The sequence below is a fragment of the Hemitrygon akajei genome, chromosome 6 (genome assembly GCF_048418815.1).
Source record: "Hemitrygon akajei chromosome 6, sHemAka1.3, whole genome shotgun sequence".
In the NCBI taxonomy this organism is placed as follows: domain Eukaryota; kingdom Metazoa; phylum Chordata; class Chondrichthyes; order Myliobatiformes; family Dasyatidae; genus Hemitrygon; species Hemitrygon akajei.
This window is the reverse complement of record NC_133129.1, coordinates 96790856-96806202: the sequence shown is the minus strand read 5'-3', so window position 1 is coordinate 96806202 and position 15347 is coordinate 96790856. Positions and strand designations below refer to the sequence as shown.

General features: G+C 48.6%; 1 protein-coding gene across 1 annotated transcript in view; it reads right to left on the bottom strand.

The window, feature by feature from the left end:
* The window catches only part of LOC140729322 (uncharacterized), a 47070-nt gene extending 35353 nt beyond the window's left edge, over positions 1–11717 (bottom strand). Inside the window, exons 1-2 of the mRNA XM_073048950.1 lie at positions 10718–11717; positions 4729–4870 (exon numbers count right to left, since the gene is read on the bottom strand). Coding sequence (XP_072905051.1) covers positions 4729–4870; positions 10718–10775 — 200 coding nt within the window. The 5' untranslated portion in view covers positions 10776–11717. The remainder of the gene's footprint in view (positions 1–4728; positions 4871–10717) is intronic.
* Positions 11718–15347: the final 3630 nt, after the last annotated feature.

The following is a 15347-nucleotide window of genomic DNA, read 5'->3' as shown; positions in this document are numbered from 1 at the left end:
GGTACCGTACCCCTGTGTTATACAGTGACAGACCCATCCCCACCGGTACCGTACCCCAGTGTCATACAGTGACAGACCCATCCCCACCGGTACCGTACCCCAGTGTCATACAGTGACAGACCCATCCTCACCGGTACCGTACCCCAGTGTTATACAGTGACAGACCCATCCCCACCGGTACCGTACCCCGGTGTCATACAGTGACAGACCCGTCCCCACCGGTACCGCACCACCCCGGTGTTATACAGTGACAGACCCATCCCCACCGGTACCGTACCCCGGTGTTATACAGTGACAGACCCATCCCCACCGGTACCGTACCCAGGTGTCATACAGTGACAGACCCGTCCCCACCGGTACCGCACCACCCCGGTGTTATACAGTGACAGACCCATCCCCACCGGTACCGTACCCCAGTGTTATACAATGACAGACCCATCCACACCGGTACCGTACCCCGGTGTTATACAGTGACAGACCCATCCCCACCGGTACCGTACCCCGGTGTTATACAGTGACAGAGCCATCCCCACCGGTACCGTACCCCGGTGTCATACAGTGACAGACCCATCCCCACCGGTACCGTACCCCAGTGTTATACAGTGACAGACCCATCCCCACCGGTACCGTACCCCAGTGTTATACAATGACAGACCCATCCACACCGGTACCGTACCCCGGTGTTATACAGTGACAGACCCATCCCCACCGGTACCGTACCCCGGTGTTATACAGTGACAGAGCCATCCCCACCGGTACCGTACCCCGGTGTCATACAGTGACAGACCCTTCCCCACCGGTACCGTACCCCGGTGTTATACAGTGACAGACCCATCCCCAAGGTACCGTACCCCGGTGTTATACAGTGACAGACTCATCCCCACCGGTACCGTACCCCAGTGTTACACAGTGACAGACCCATCCCCACCGGTACCGTACCCCGGTGTTATACAGTGACAGACCCGTCCCCACCGGTACCGTACCCCGGTGTCATACAGTGACAGACCCATCCCCATAGTACCATACCCCGGTGTTATACAGTGACAGACCCATCCCCACCGGTACCGTACCCCGGTGTCATACAGTGACAGACCCATCCCCACCGGTACTGCACCCCAGCGTTATACAGTGACAGACCCATCCCCACCGGTACCATACCCCGGTGTTATACAGTGACAGACCCATCCCCACCGGTACTGTACCGCTGTGTTACACAGTGACAGACCCATCCCCACTGGTACTGTACCCCGGTGTTATACAGTGACAGACCCATCCCCACCGGTACCGTACCCCAGTGTTATACAGTGACAGACCCATCCCCACCGGTACCGTACCCCGGTGTCATACAGTGACAGACCCATCCCCACCGGTACCGTACCCCGGTGTTATACAGTGACAGACCCATCCCCACTGGTACCGTACCCCGGTGTCGTACAGTGACAGACCCATCCCCACCGGTACCGCACCCCAGTGTTATACAGTGACAGACCCATCCCCACCGGTACCGTACCCTGGTGTTATACAGTTACAGACCCATCCCCACCGGTACCGCACCACCCCGGTGTTATACAGTGACAGACCCGTCCCCACCGGTACCGTACCCCGGTGTCATACAGTGACAGACCCATCCCCATAGTACCATACCCCGGTGTTATACAGTGACAGACCCATCCCCACCGGTACTGCACCCCAGCGTTATACAGTGACAGACCCATCCCCACCGGTACCGTACCCCGGTGTTATACAGTGACAGACCCATCCCCACCGGTACTGTACCGCTGTGTTACACAGTGACAGACCCATCCCCACTGGTACTGTACCCCGGTGTTATACAGTGACAGACCCATCCCCACTGGTACCGTACCCCGGTGTCATACAGTGACAGACCCATCCCCACCGGTACCGCACCCCAGTGTTATACAGTGACAGACCCATCCCCACCGGTACCGTACCCTGGTGTTATACAGTGACAGACCCATCCCCACCGGTACCCGCACCACCCCGGTGTTATACAGTGACAGACCCATCCCCACCGGTACCGTACCCCGGTGTTATACAGTGACAGGCCCATCCCCACTGGTACCGTACCCCGGTGTTATACAGTGACAGACCCATCCCCACCGGTACTGCACCCCAGTGTTATACAGTGACAGACCCATCCCCACCGGTACCGTACCCCGGTGTTATACAGTGACAGACCCATCCCCACCGGTACCGCACCCCAGTGTTATACAGTGACAGACCCATCCCCACCGGTACCGTACCCCGGTGTTATACAGTGACAGACCCGTTCCCACCGGTACCGCACCCGTGTTATACAGTGACAGACCCATCCCCACCGGTACCGTACCCCGGTGTTATACAGTGACAGACCCGTCCCCACCGGTACCGCACCCCAGTGTTATACAGTGACAGACCCATCCCCACCGGTACCATACCCCGGTGTTATACAGTGACAGACCCATCCCCACCGGTACCGTACCCCGGTGTTATACAGTGACAGACCCATCCCCATGGTACTGTACCCCAGTGTTATACAGTGACAGACCCATCCCCACCGGTACCGTACCCCGGTGTTATACAGTGACAGACCCATCCCCATGGTACTGTACCCCGGTGTTATTCAGTGACAGACCCATCCCCACCGGTACCGTACCCCAGTGTTATACAGTGACAGACCCATCCCCACCGGTACCGCACCACCCCGGTGTTATACAGTGACAGACCCATCCCCACCGGTACCGTACCCCAGTGTTATACAGTGACAGACCCATCCCCACCGGTACCGCACCACCCCGGTGTTATACAGTGACAGACCCATCCCCATGGTACCGTACCCCAGTGTCATACAGTGACAGACCCATCCCCACCGGTACCGCACCCCGGTGTCATACAGTGACAGACCCATCCCCACCGGTACCGTACCCTGGTGTTATACAGTGACAGACCCATCCCCACCGGTACCGTACCCCAGTGTCATACAGTGACAGACCCATCCCCACCGGTACCGTACCCCGGTGTCATACAGTGACAGACCCATCCCCACCGGTACCGCACCACCCCGGTGTTATACAGTGACACACCCATCCCCACCGGTACCGTACCCCGGTGTTATACAGTGACAGACCCATCCCCACCGGTACCGTACCCCGGTGTCATACAGTGACAGACCCGTCCCCACCGGTACCGCACCACCCCAGTGTTATACAGTGACAGACCCATCCCCACCGGTACCGTACCCCAGTGTTATACAATGACAGACCCATCCACACCGGTACCGTACCCCGGTGTTATACAGTGACAGACCCATCCCCACCGGTACCGTACCCCGGTGTGATACAGTGACAGAGCCATCCCCACCGGTACCGTACCCCGGTGTCATACAGTGACAGACCCATCCCCACCGGTACCGTACCCCAGTGTTATACAGTGACAGACCCATCCCCAAGGTACCGTACCCCGGTGTTATACAGTGACAGACCCATCCCCACCGGTACCGTACCCCGGTGTTACACAGTGACAGACCCATCCCCACCGGTACCGTACCCCGGTGTTATACAGTGACAGACCCGTCCCCACTGGTACCGTACCCCGGTGTCATACAGTGACAGACCCATCCCCATAGTACCATACCCCGGTGTTATACAGTGACAGACCCATCCCCACCGGTACCGTACCCCGGTGTCATACAGTGACAGACCCATCCCCACCGGTACCGTACCCCGGTGTTATACAGTGACAGACCCATCCCCACCGGTACTGTACCCCTGTGTTACACAGTGACAGACCCATCCCCACCGGTACTGTACCCCGGTGTTATACAGTGACAGACCCATCCCCACCGGTACCGTACCCCAGTGTTATACAGTGACAGACCCATCCCCACCGGTACCGTACCCCGGTGTCATACAGTGACAGACACATCCCCACCGGTACCGTACCCCGGTGTTATACAGTGACAGACCCATCCCCACTGGTACCGTACCCCGGTGTCATACAGTGACAGACCCATCCCCACCGGTACCGCACCCCAGTGTTATACAGTGACAGACCCATCCCCACCGGTACCGTACCCTGGTGTTATACAGTGACAGACCCATCCCCACCGGTACCGCACCACCCCGGTGTTATACAGTGACAGACCTGTCCCCACCGGTACCATACCCCAGTGTTATACAGTGACAGACCCGTCCCCACTGGTACTGTACCCTGGTGTTATACAGTGACCCATCCCCACCGGTACCGTACCCCAGTGTTATACAGTGACAGACCCGTCCCCACCAGTACCGTACCCCAGTGTTATACAGTGACAGACCCATCCCCACCGGTACTGTACCCGGTGTCATACAGTGACAGACCCATCCCCACTGGTTCTGTGCCCTGGTGTTGTACAGTGACAGACCCGTCCCCACCGGTTCTCTGCCCTGGTGTTGTACAGCCTTATATCCTGTATTTACACAAAGATAGCATATCGGTTAGTGTGACACTATTACATCTCGGGCTGTCTGAGTTCAGGTCCAGCGCCGTCTTTAAAAAGTTTGTACATTCTCCCTGTGACTGTGGGGATTTCCTCCGGGAGCTCCAAAGTCCAAAAGCATACTGGTTAGTAGGTTATTTGGTCTTTGTTAATTGTCTCGTGGTTAGACTAGTGTTAAGTAGGTGGGTTGCTGGGCAGTGGGGCCTGTTTTGTGCTGTATCTCTAAATAATGTGAACTGCTCGTTACTTACTCCACGTATTCTGGTTGGCTTCCAATGCTTGGAATCGTCTGGTAACTCTGCAACAAGCGGTACATCTTTTTGGGGAAGGCATCTTTCAGGATCCTGTCACACTGCTGGACCCCCACCTGCCCTGACAGCCGATTACCTAGAACTGAAGATCAAACTCCCACATTAGCAGTTAATTGGAATCTGGTTTCATGATCTCCTCAATCACAGGCTGAGTGTCAGCAGACAGCTTGGAAAATGTGTTACTTCCTGCAACACCTCTGCAACGTTTTCTTCAATATCTGCAAAACCTGTAGAACTCTGCAACTGTTTTAAAAAAAACATACATTTAATCGTAAATAGTACTGAAGGACAGCGGGACCAGGGACCAGTTCCATAGTTCACTGACAGTGGGCAAGGTGTTGATGAAGATGTATGGCATGTTCACCTTCAGTGGTAGAGGAGTTCAGTATAAAAACATAGAAACATAGAAATCCGACAGCACAATACAAGCCCTGCAGCCCACAAAGCTGTGCCGAACATGTCCCTACCTTAGAACTACCTAGGCTTACCCATAGCCCTCTATTTTTTTAAGCTCCATGTAGCCATCCTGGAGTCTCTTAAAAGAACCTGTCATTTACACCTCCACAGCCATCGCTGGCAGCCCATTCCACGCACTCACCACTCTCTGCGTAAAAAAACTTACCTCTGACATCTCTGTACCTACTTTCAAGCACCTTAAAACTATGCCCTCTCGTGCCAGCCATGTCAGCCCTGGGAAAAATCCTCTGACTATCCACACGATCAATGCCTCTCATTATCTTGAACACCTCTATCAGGTCACCTCTCATCCTCTGTCACTCCAAGGAGAAAAGGCTGAGTTCACTCAACCTATTCTCATAAGGCATGCTCCCCGATCCAGGCAACATCCTTGTAAATCTCCTCTGCACCCTTTCTATAGTTTTCATGTCCTTCCTGTAATGAGTTGACCAGATTTGAGCCCAGTACTCCAAGTGGGGTCTGAGCAGGGTCCTATGTAGCTGCAACATTACCTCTCGGCTCCTAAACTCAATCCATGATTGATGAAGGGCAATGCACAGTACGCCTTCTTAACCACAGAGTCAACCTGCGTAGCATATTTGAGTGTCCTATGGACTTGGACCCTAAGATCCCTCTGATCCTCCACACTGCCAAGAGTCTTACCATTAATATTATATTCTGCCATCATATTTGACCGACCAAAATTAACCACCTTACACTTATCTGGGTTAAACGCTATCTGCCACTTCTCAGCCCAGTTTTGCATCCTATCAATGTCCCATTGTAACCTCTGACAGCACTCCACACTATCCACAATACATCCAACCTTTGTGTCATCAACAAATTTACTAACCCATCCCTCCACTTCCTCATCCAGGACATTTATAAAAATCACAAAGAGAAGGGGTCCCAAAACAGATCCCTGAGGCACACCACCAATCACCAACCTCCATGCAGAATATGACCTGCCTACAACCACTCTTTGCCTTCTGTGGGCAAGCCAGTTCTGGATATACAATGTCCCCTTGGATCCCTTGCCTCCTTACTTTCTCAATAAGCCTTGCATGGGGTACCTTATCAAATGCTTTGCTAAAATCCATATACACTACAGTATAGAGTGAGGAAGTCATGTCAAGAATAAGGAAGGACCCACACCACCAGGTTCAGGATCATCCTTCACCCATCAGGCTCCTGAAGCAGTGTGAATAACTTCACTCACCTCAGCACTGACTAAGTTTACAATTCTCTGCAGCTTACTTCGATCCTGTGCCGCATCCCCCAGGCCCAGCACTCCCCCACACCAGACAGTGATGCAGCCAGTTAAAATGCTCTCCACAGTATATCTGCGAGTGTTTTTGGTGACAAACCAAATCTCTTGAAACTCCTAATGAAATATAACTGCTGTCATGCCTTCTTTGTAGCTGCATCGATATATTGGATCCAGGTTAAGTTCTCAGGAACACCCAAGAACTTGAAATTGCTCACTCTCTCCACTTCTGATCCCTCTAGGAGGACTGGTGTGTGTTCCCTCGTCTTACCCTTCCTGAAGTCCACAATCAGCTCTTTGGTCTTACTGATGTTGAGTGTAAGGTTGTTGCTGCGACACCACTCCAGGAGCTGGTATATCTCGGTCCTGTATGCCCCCTTTTTCTCCTTATGGGGCACCATTGGGAAAGTGACTCATACGTACAGTTCTGAATCATACCATCAAATGTTATTGCTGTAATTCAATTTTTGTATTTAGTCAGATTGTCTTCTTTTACACATTGGTAGTTTATCGGTCTTTGTGTGTAGTTCTTCATTGATTCTGTTGTATTTCTTTGTTCTACTGTGAACACCTGCAAGAGGATGAATCTCAGGGATGTATAATGGTGATACATATGTACTTTGATAATGAATTTACTTCGAACTTGAATGTTGTTGCAGCTGTATAAAACGTTAGTCAGACTGCAGTTGGAGTATTGTGTGTAGTTCTGGCCACCCGGTTGAATTAGGGTGTAGAATTGTTACGTTTGCATGTATTTTTATATAATCGCTGAGCAGCTAATTGTTCATTGAATTTTACAGCAATTACAGAATAGTTGCTTCTGTATTTTTCTAGAAGTTTCTTAGTTTGCAGTAGCAGGTCTCACACCACTTGAATGTGGTGATAGGTTGTCACTGGCATTTGTGTTACATCTTACCTGGGTATGTGGGTGGTGGAGTGGAGATACGTCTCTACCAAAGGAGGTGTAAGGAGCTCCTTACACAAGTGCATATCCGGTGCACATCACAAGTCCTGGTTATGCAACCACTGGCACCAGGCAGACAATCTCTGAAGAGTATTGATAATGGCTAGGGTAACCCATCTTGTAAAGACACTGCTCAGAAGAAAGCAATGGCAAACCATTTCTGTAGAAAACTTTGCCAAGAACAGTCATGGTCACAGAAAATCTTCCCCTTCAGATCCCCTGTAATCCTTGACCAACACACACTAAAAACTGGAGGAACTCAGCAAATCAGGCAGCATCTATGGAAATGAATAAACAGTCAATAATTTGGGCTGATGCCCTTCATCCCCTCTCACATTAAATCTGTGCCTTTTGGTTTTAGATTGCCTAACTCCAGGACTGTGATTATCTACCTACAGTGAGCACATCTACATGAAATGCTGTTGTAAGAAAGCAGCATCCATTATCAGAGACCATCACCACCCATGGCGAACTCTCTTCTCACTGCTGCCATCAGGTAGAAGACACAGGAGCCTCAGGACTCATAGCACCAGGTTCAAGAACAGTTACTACCCCTCATACATCAGTCTTTAAACCAAAGGGGATAACTACACTCACTTGCCCCATCATTGAAATGTTCCCACAACCAATGACCTCATTTTAAGGATTCACTATCCCATATTCTCATTATTTATTGCTATTTATTTATATTTGCATTTGAACAGTTTGTTGTCTTCTGCACTCTGGTTGATCTTTCATTGATCCTGTTACAGTTACTATTCTATAGATTTGCTGAGTATGCTCACAGGAAAATGAATCTCAGGGTAGCGACATATATGAACCTTGATAATAAAATTTACTTTGTACTTTGAACTAGCTTGGCAGCTGATAATGTTACGGACTTCCAACGCGTCATTCCTCGGCCTCCTACACTTCTGGAAAAAGCAGAAGTGTCTGATCTGTCCAGATAATTCAAGCCCTCCAGTCCCAGGGATATCTTCCCAAGTCTTGGCTTCAGATATCCCATAATAGGTTTGAAGTGTTTCCTGAGTTACTACAACCCCCTAACACACCCAGCACCCCATCCACGCCCCACCATTTCCAATACCCAAGAAAGGAAAAGCCAACAAAAATTTGTGGATACAGCCCAGTAAACCTCAGGAGAAGCTCTCCCCACCATGGAGCACATCCACAAAGAAGCAGCATCCATCATCAAATACCCCCACCATCCAGACCATGATCTTTTCTCGCTCCTGCCTGTGGGAAGGAGGTACCGGAGCCTTGGATCCCACTGTGTTGAACTGATTCCATAACCTATAGACTCACTTTCAAGGACTCATGTTCTACAATCCCTGCTCTCAATATTACGTATTTACTTTTATTATTTTCAGTTTTTCTTTGTATTTGTACAATTTGTCTTCTTTTGCACATTGGTTGTCTGTCAGTCCTGGTGAGAAGATTTTCATGATTGAACTTACAAGAGTGCAACTTAGAAATAGGCCATTCAGCCCACAATGTTATGCTGAACCAGCTAAAAAGCACATCATAAACACTCAAACACTAATCCCTCCTACCTACACAATCCCTCCATCTTCCTCACATCCATGTGCTTATCCAAACATCACTGAAAAGCCTCTAATATATTTGCATCCACCACATACCAGGCAGCACATTCCTGGCATCCACCACTCTCTGAGTAAAAATACCCCTCACATCCCCCTTGAACCTACCCCCTCTCACTTTCATTGCATGCCCTCTGGTATTAGACATTTCAACCATGGGAAACAGGTACTCCCTGTTTACTCTATCTAACTGCCTCTCTACTCTATCTGACTTCCTGTCTACTCTATCTGACTCTATCTGCTCTATCTAACTCTCTGTTTACTCTCTTGTGTTTCTTTGTAATTACTCTGAATACCCACAGGAAAATGAATCTCAGGTTTGTCTTTGGTGACCACAGAACTGGTGATTAAAGCTTAAATTCTGTTACCAAATATTAACAGGTGCAGAATGGTTGGGGAATCTCACTCGATTTTACAGGAGAACTTTATGGGTGGGAGCTAAAGGAGAATAAACTAATAAGTGGCAGATGGTATACAGTGCTGGGAAGTGTATGATCTCACACTTTGATAGAAGGAACAAGGACATAGACAGGAGCAAGTTCAAAATCAGAGGTACAAAGGGACTTGTAGTTAAGTCTGCAAGTTAACTCAACCAGACTTAACCTGCAGGTTGAGTTTGAGGAAGACCAATGAAATGTTAGCATTCATTTTGAGAAGATAAAGCAAAGATGTAATGGTAAACACAAAAGATTCTGCAGATGCTGGAAATCCAGAACAACACACACAGAATAATGGGGGAGCTCTACAGGTCGGGCAGCATCTATGGAGAGGAATAAAAAGTCAACATTTTGAGCCGAGGCCCTTCATCAGGGGCATGGGTCTCAGAAAGACCAATATGTCTTTCTAGAATATAAAAGCAAGGCTGTAGTGTGGAGGCTTTATAAGGCATTGGGCAGACTGCATTTGGAGCATTGTGAATAGTTTTAGACCCCTTATCAAAGAAAGGATGTACTGGCATTGGAGAGAGTCCGAGGTTTACAAAAATGTACTCACTGGAGTTTGGAAGAATGAGGGAGGATCTTATTGAAACCTACCAAATATCAATAGGCCTAGATAGAGTGGATGTGGAGGATAATTTTAATAGATGGATAGTCTAGGACTGGAGGGCACAGTCTCAGAATAGGAGATGAGGAGGAATTTCTTTAGCCAGAGGTTGGTGAAGCTGTGGAATTCATTGCCACAAATGGCTGTGGAGGCCAAGTCTATGGCTATATTTAAAGTGCAAGTTAATAGGTTTTTGATTAGTAAGAGCTTCAAATTTTAGGAGGAGATAGGAGAATGGGTTTGAGAGGGAAAATAAATCAGCCATGATCAAGTGGCAGAGCATATTTGATGGGCTGATTGGCCTAATTCTGTTCCTATGTCTTTTAGACGTATCTCCAGAGGTGGGATCTCGGAGGGTTGTAGAGGGTGCAGGCTAAAGGCTTAGGTGGGAACATGGAGGGATTATAGACATTCGAATAAGAGGACATTTCGGCTCATCAATTCCATACTACCATCTAATCCTGATTGATCTCAACTCTTCCCCACCTTTTGTGACCTTTCGTGCCTCCTCCACAAGTCATGAATCAATTTCAGTCCATCTTAAAAACATCCACTGAGGAGAGTTCCAGCCTCTGTGGGAGGGTAAGATTCACTTACCTGTCACCTGGCAGGTAAGCAGAAGGCAGGCCAGCAGGGTCCAGGGGAGTGGCTCCATTGCAGAGAGATGCTGTGCCAGGACACAGAGGGACACCCTCGACTCAGAGCAATGGGGACTTCGGGCACAGGGTGGGTAGAGTTCTCACACAGTGGAAGGGAGGAGAGAGAGAAAGAGGAGGTAAAAGAGAGGAGGAAGAAAGTGGATGGGGAGAGTGAAGGAGAGGAGGTGGAGAGATAAAGAGGAAGAATGAGAGACAAGGGAGCAGAGAACGAACGGGAAAAAGAGAGAGGTAGGGGAAGAGAGAGGGAGAGAGATGGGGAAGAGGAAGAGAAAATGTTCAGACAGAGTCCTGATAGGGAGTGAGAGAGAGAGAGATTCCCCAAACACGGAGCCCTGAAGCAGAGAGATTTCGGAGAGTGACCGAGTGAACCGACACACTGAGAACACAGGAGCAGAGAGACTCCCAGGGTCTGGAGGGAGAGTTCCCCCGGAGAGATTCACGAAGAGAGAGGGGGGAGAGGAAGCTCTCAGTCTGGGAAGCAGGCACAGGCAGTCGGTGAACCGCCGAGGTGGTGAAGTGGTCGCCAAACCGTCGATCCACGCAGTCGGGTGAACACGGAGTGGACGCACGGACTCTGAGCGAAGAGTGACTGAGGCAGATCTTCACCTTCCGCCTTACCCATATCTTCCAGCCAGAGTTTGCAGTTACATCAGAACGGGGAATTTACTTACCTGTATTTGTCAATGTTTCACAGAAACGAAAGGGGCACGGGCTGGGAGGGAAATACCTAATCAGAACCGAACGCTTATTGGTGCTAAGATCCCAGAGGGAAGGAACCACACCCTACTGTGGTGCGGACTTGGAAAGGTGAGCACAAACTCCAGCTAACTCCCTCTCTATCGGAATGACATTGAGGAGGGGGCGTGCTTTCATGGGAAAATGGCGACGTGGGAGCGGAGAGTGCTCTCTGTAACATTCGGTGAGATCTACACCCACCCCCCAACCCCGACACATACACACAGAAACCTATCACTGCCATCTCAGACAAACTTCCCACCCTGTGCCGACACTCCGTCATTTGAGATCTGTCAGCTGATAATTGGTATCCTTGGGATCTTGCTACGAACTCACTGGCTGCAGGCATTTTACAGGAAAACACGCCACGGATGCCCACACGGGATGTGAACATCAGGGGAATGCCGGGGATTTGGTCCCCCTTAGTTCTGAGCCCACTCTCCAAAGTTCAGTTTTATTGAATTGACTTCGTTTCTGACGTCCTTCACATGCACGAGGAGTACAAAAAAATCCTTACGGTATGTCTCCGTCTAAATGTGCAATGTGCAATCATAGTAACACATAGGGCCAAACGATACAAGGCCAAAACACAATACGTTTATCACATACAGCTCACAAAATAAATTAACACAATAACTTTAACAGAAAATTTCAAACCAGTGAGTTGACATAAAGAGCATAAAACAGTAAATTGACATAAAGAGCATATACAATATATATGCAGTATAATGTACAATATATACAGTATAACGTTGCTACCTTTTTAATGGACGGCAAGGTAGTGTAGCGGTTAGGATAATGCTTTACCAGACCAGCGACCTGGGTTCGATTCCCTTCCCCAGAAGGAGTTTTACGTTTTCCCTGTGACCAAGTGGGATCGGTTGGTAGATTCCATGATTGGGCTAGGATTAAATCAGGGCTGAAGGGCCTACTCTGCTCTGTATCTCCATCTAAGGTCCTGTGTCCTAGTGGCTTTGGGACATCCAGGGATGTTCTCCATGGACCTGTCCTTCACACCCACTCAAAGGTTTCCATCTTGGACCCTTCCCCTTCCCGAGATCGGGCCTGAGCTTCGGATTAAGGTGGCGTTGCTTTGTGTCCTGGTACCTGTTGACACCACCTTCCTCTTTCTGGAGAACTTACGAAAGTGAAGCACCCACAGGCTGTTCTGCCCCCTCGAAACTGTCCCGTCACTCGGCAAGGTCAGGGATGACCTGCCCACCTCAGCCCCACCCTCCTGAACACACCTCAACATCCACATATCCACCAGTCCTGGACACCTGGTAGGGCACTGAGGAGTGTGGTAGAACAAAGAGATCTGGGAACACATCCGTTATCCCTTGAAAGTTGTGTCACACATACAGTGGGTAGGATCTTAAAGAGAGCTTTTGGCATACTCATTATCACCATTTGTGCCATGTTGTATGACTTGGGCGATCTTGTTCTTGGCATATTTCTGTAGAAGTGGTTTGCCATTGCCTTCTTCTGGGCAGTGTCTTTACAAGACAAATAACCTCAACCATGATCAATACTCTTCAGAGACTGTCTCTCTGGTGTCAGTGGTCACATAACCAGGAATTGTGATCTGCACCGGCTACTCATACGACCATTCACCACCTGCTCCCATGGTTTCAGGTGACCCTGATTGGGGGGCTAAGCAGGTGCTACACCTTGCCCAAGGGTGACCTGAAGGCTAGCGGAGGGAAGGAGCACCTCACACCTCCTTTGGTAGAGACGTATCTTCACACCGACACCCACTTCATAAATCAAAGTATTGAGTACAAGAGTTGGGATGTTATGTTGAAGTTGTATAAGACATTGGTGAGGTCAAATTTGGTGTATTGTGTACAGTTCTGGTCACCGGCCTACAGGAAAGATAAAATAATGCTTGAAAGAAAATCTCCTCCAAGGACCCTGTCTACATTTCTCGCTGCCTTGGTAGAGCGTCCAACAGAATCACAGACTCCACCCACCCTGGACTGAGTCTCTTCTCCCCTCTCCCTTTGCACAGGAGAGACCAAAGCCCGAAAGCACGTACCACCAGGCTCAAGGACAGCTTCTTCCCCACTGTTATAGAACTATTTAATATTTAATAGTTTTATATTGCCCTAGCAGAATAAACTGGACTTTCGACCTCACAATCCACCTTGTTATGATTTACACTTTATTATTTACTGCACTGCACTCTCTCTGTAGCTGTTAGACTTTATTCTGCATTGTTACTGTTTTACCTTGTCCTGTCTCAATGCACTGTGTAATGATCTGATCTGTATACAGTATGTAAGACAAGTTTTTCACTGTATCTCGGTACATCAGACAATAATAAACCATTATCAATACCAATACCAAGATATTCTCCATTCTAATAAAAATTCTAACTGTAATAATATCTCATTCTTTAAGATCCCACTACCTATGAAATGCTCCCAATGGCGTGAGACTCAAATGGCCTCTGACAACCAACTCCAGCTCCTGACTTTCATGTCTGGATTAGCTACTAAGCCCGGCGGAACCATTTCTACTGACTGGAGAAGGGGCAAAGGTGGGCTACTGGTGCCATAAAGCTGGTCGCTTCAGGTAGATGGGGTTCATCAGCCGTGGTTGGCAGGCCATTTTGGAGAAGGAAAACTCTGATCTCAACCCTCTGCTGCTGTTGGGCAGTATCCTCTCATGGGAAGGTCTCAGGAGTAAACCTTGAGGGAAAAGTGTCAGAGCTGAAGTCCCTAAGGCAGTCAATGTTGAGTTCACAGTTGACTGGCAATGCTGCTGGTGCCAAACTGTTGTTTCTTTAGGTTCGTCAAATGCGTGGAGAGGGTAAGATTTCTACAGGGGCAACAGCTTACTCTCCATAATGTACTGCCCTGACTTGCGTATCTAGACAGCTAAGACATAGCATCCACGGATGGCCATGACTGATAGAGGCCTCAGCAACAAAATTAATATCAATGCCAAAATTAATACCAAGATATATTCTATTCTAGTTCTAATAATAATTCTATTTGTAATAATATCTAATTCCAATATTGGATTCTAATTTCCTTGGTGTAAAGAACCATTTAGATTTCAATTTTAGTGTGTGTCTTCAGGCTCTTGTACCTCCTCTCCAATGGTAGTTGCACAAAACCATGACTCTCTACACTCATGACTGTGTGGCTAACGGCATCCAAAAGTTCATCGATAATGCAACTGTTATGGGCGGAATCTCTGATGGTGACAAGGAGGCGTGTAGTAGCAAGACAGATCAAAGTGAAATTTATAACCAAAGCACATACATGTCACCACACAAATCCCTGAGATTCTTTCTTTATCTACAGGCATATTTAGCGAATCGGTAAAACAGTAACTGTAAACAGGATCTGTAAACTGTGCAAATGCAGATAATAAATAAATAGCAATAAATAATGAGCATGTATTAACAGAATAAAAGAGTCCTTAAATGAGTGTAGTTACCCCCTTTTGTTCAGGGGCCTGATGCTTGAGGGGTAGTAACTTCTCCTGAACCTGGTGGTCCAAGTCCTGAGGCTCTTGTACCTTCTACCTGCTGGCAGCAATGGGTTGTGAGGATCTTTGATAGGAACGCTGCTTTTTTACGGCAACGTTTCATGTAGATGTGCCCGATGGTTGAGTGGTGTCACAATAACAGCCTTGCACTAAATGTCAAGATATTGATTGTGGACTTTAGAAAGGAGAAGTCAAGACAACACACACTAGTCCTCTTTGAGGGGTGAGCAGTTTCAAGTTCCAGGGTGTCAACATCACTCAAGATCTATCCTAGGCCCTACGTATTGATACAATTACGGAGAAGGAACAATAGAGGCTATATTTCATCTGGA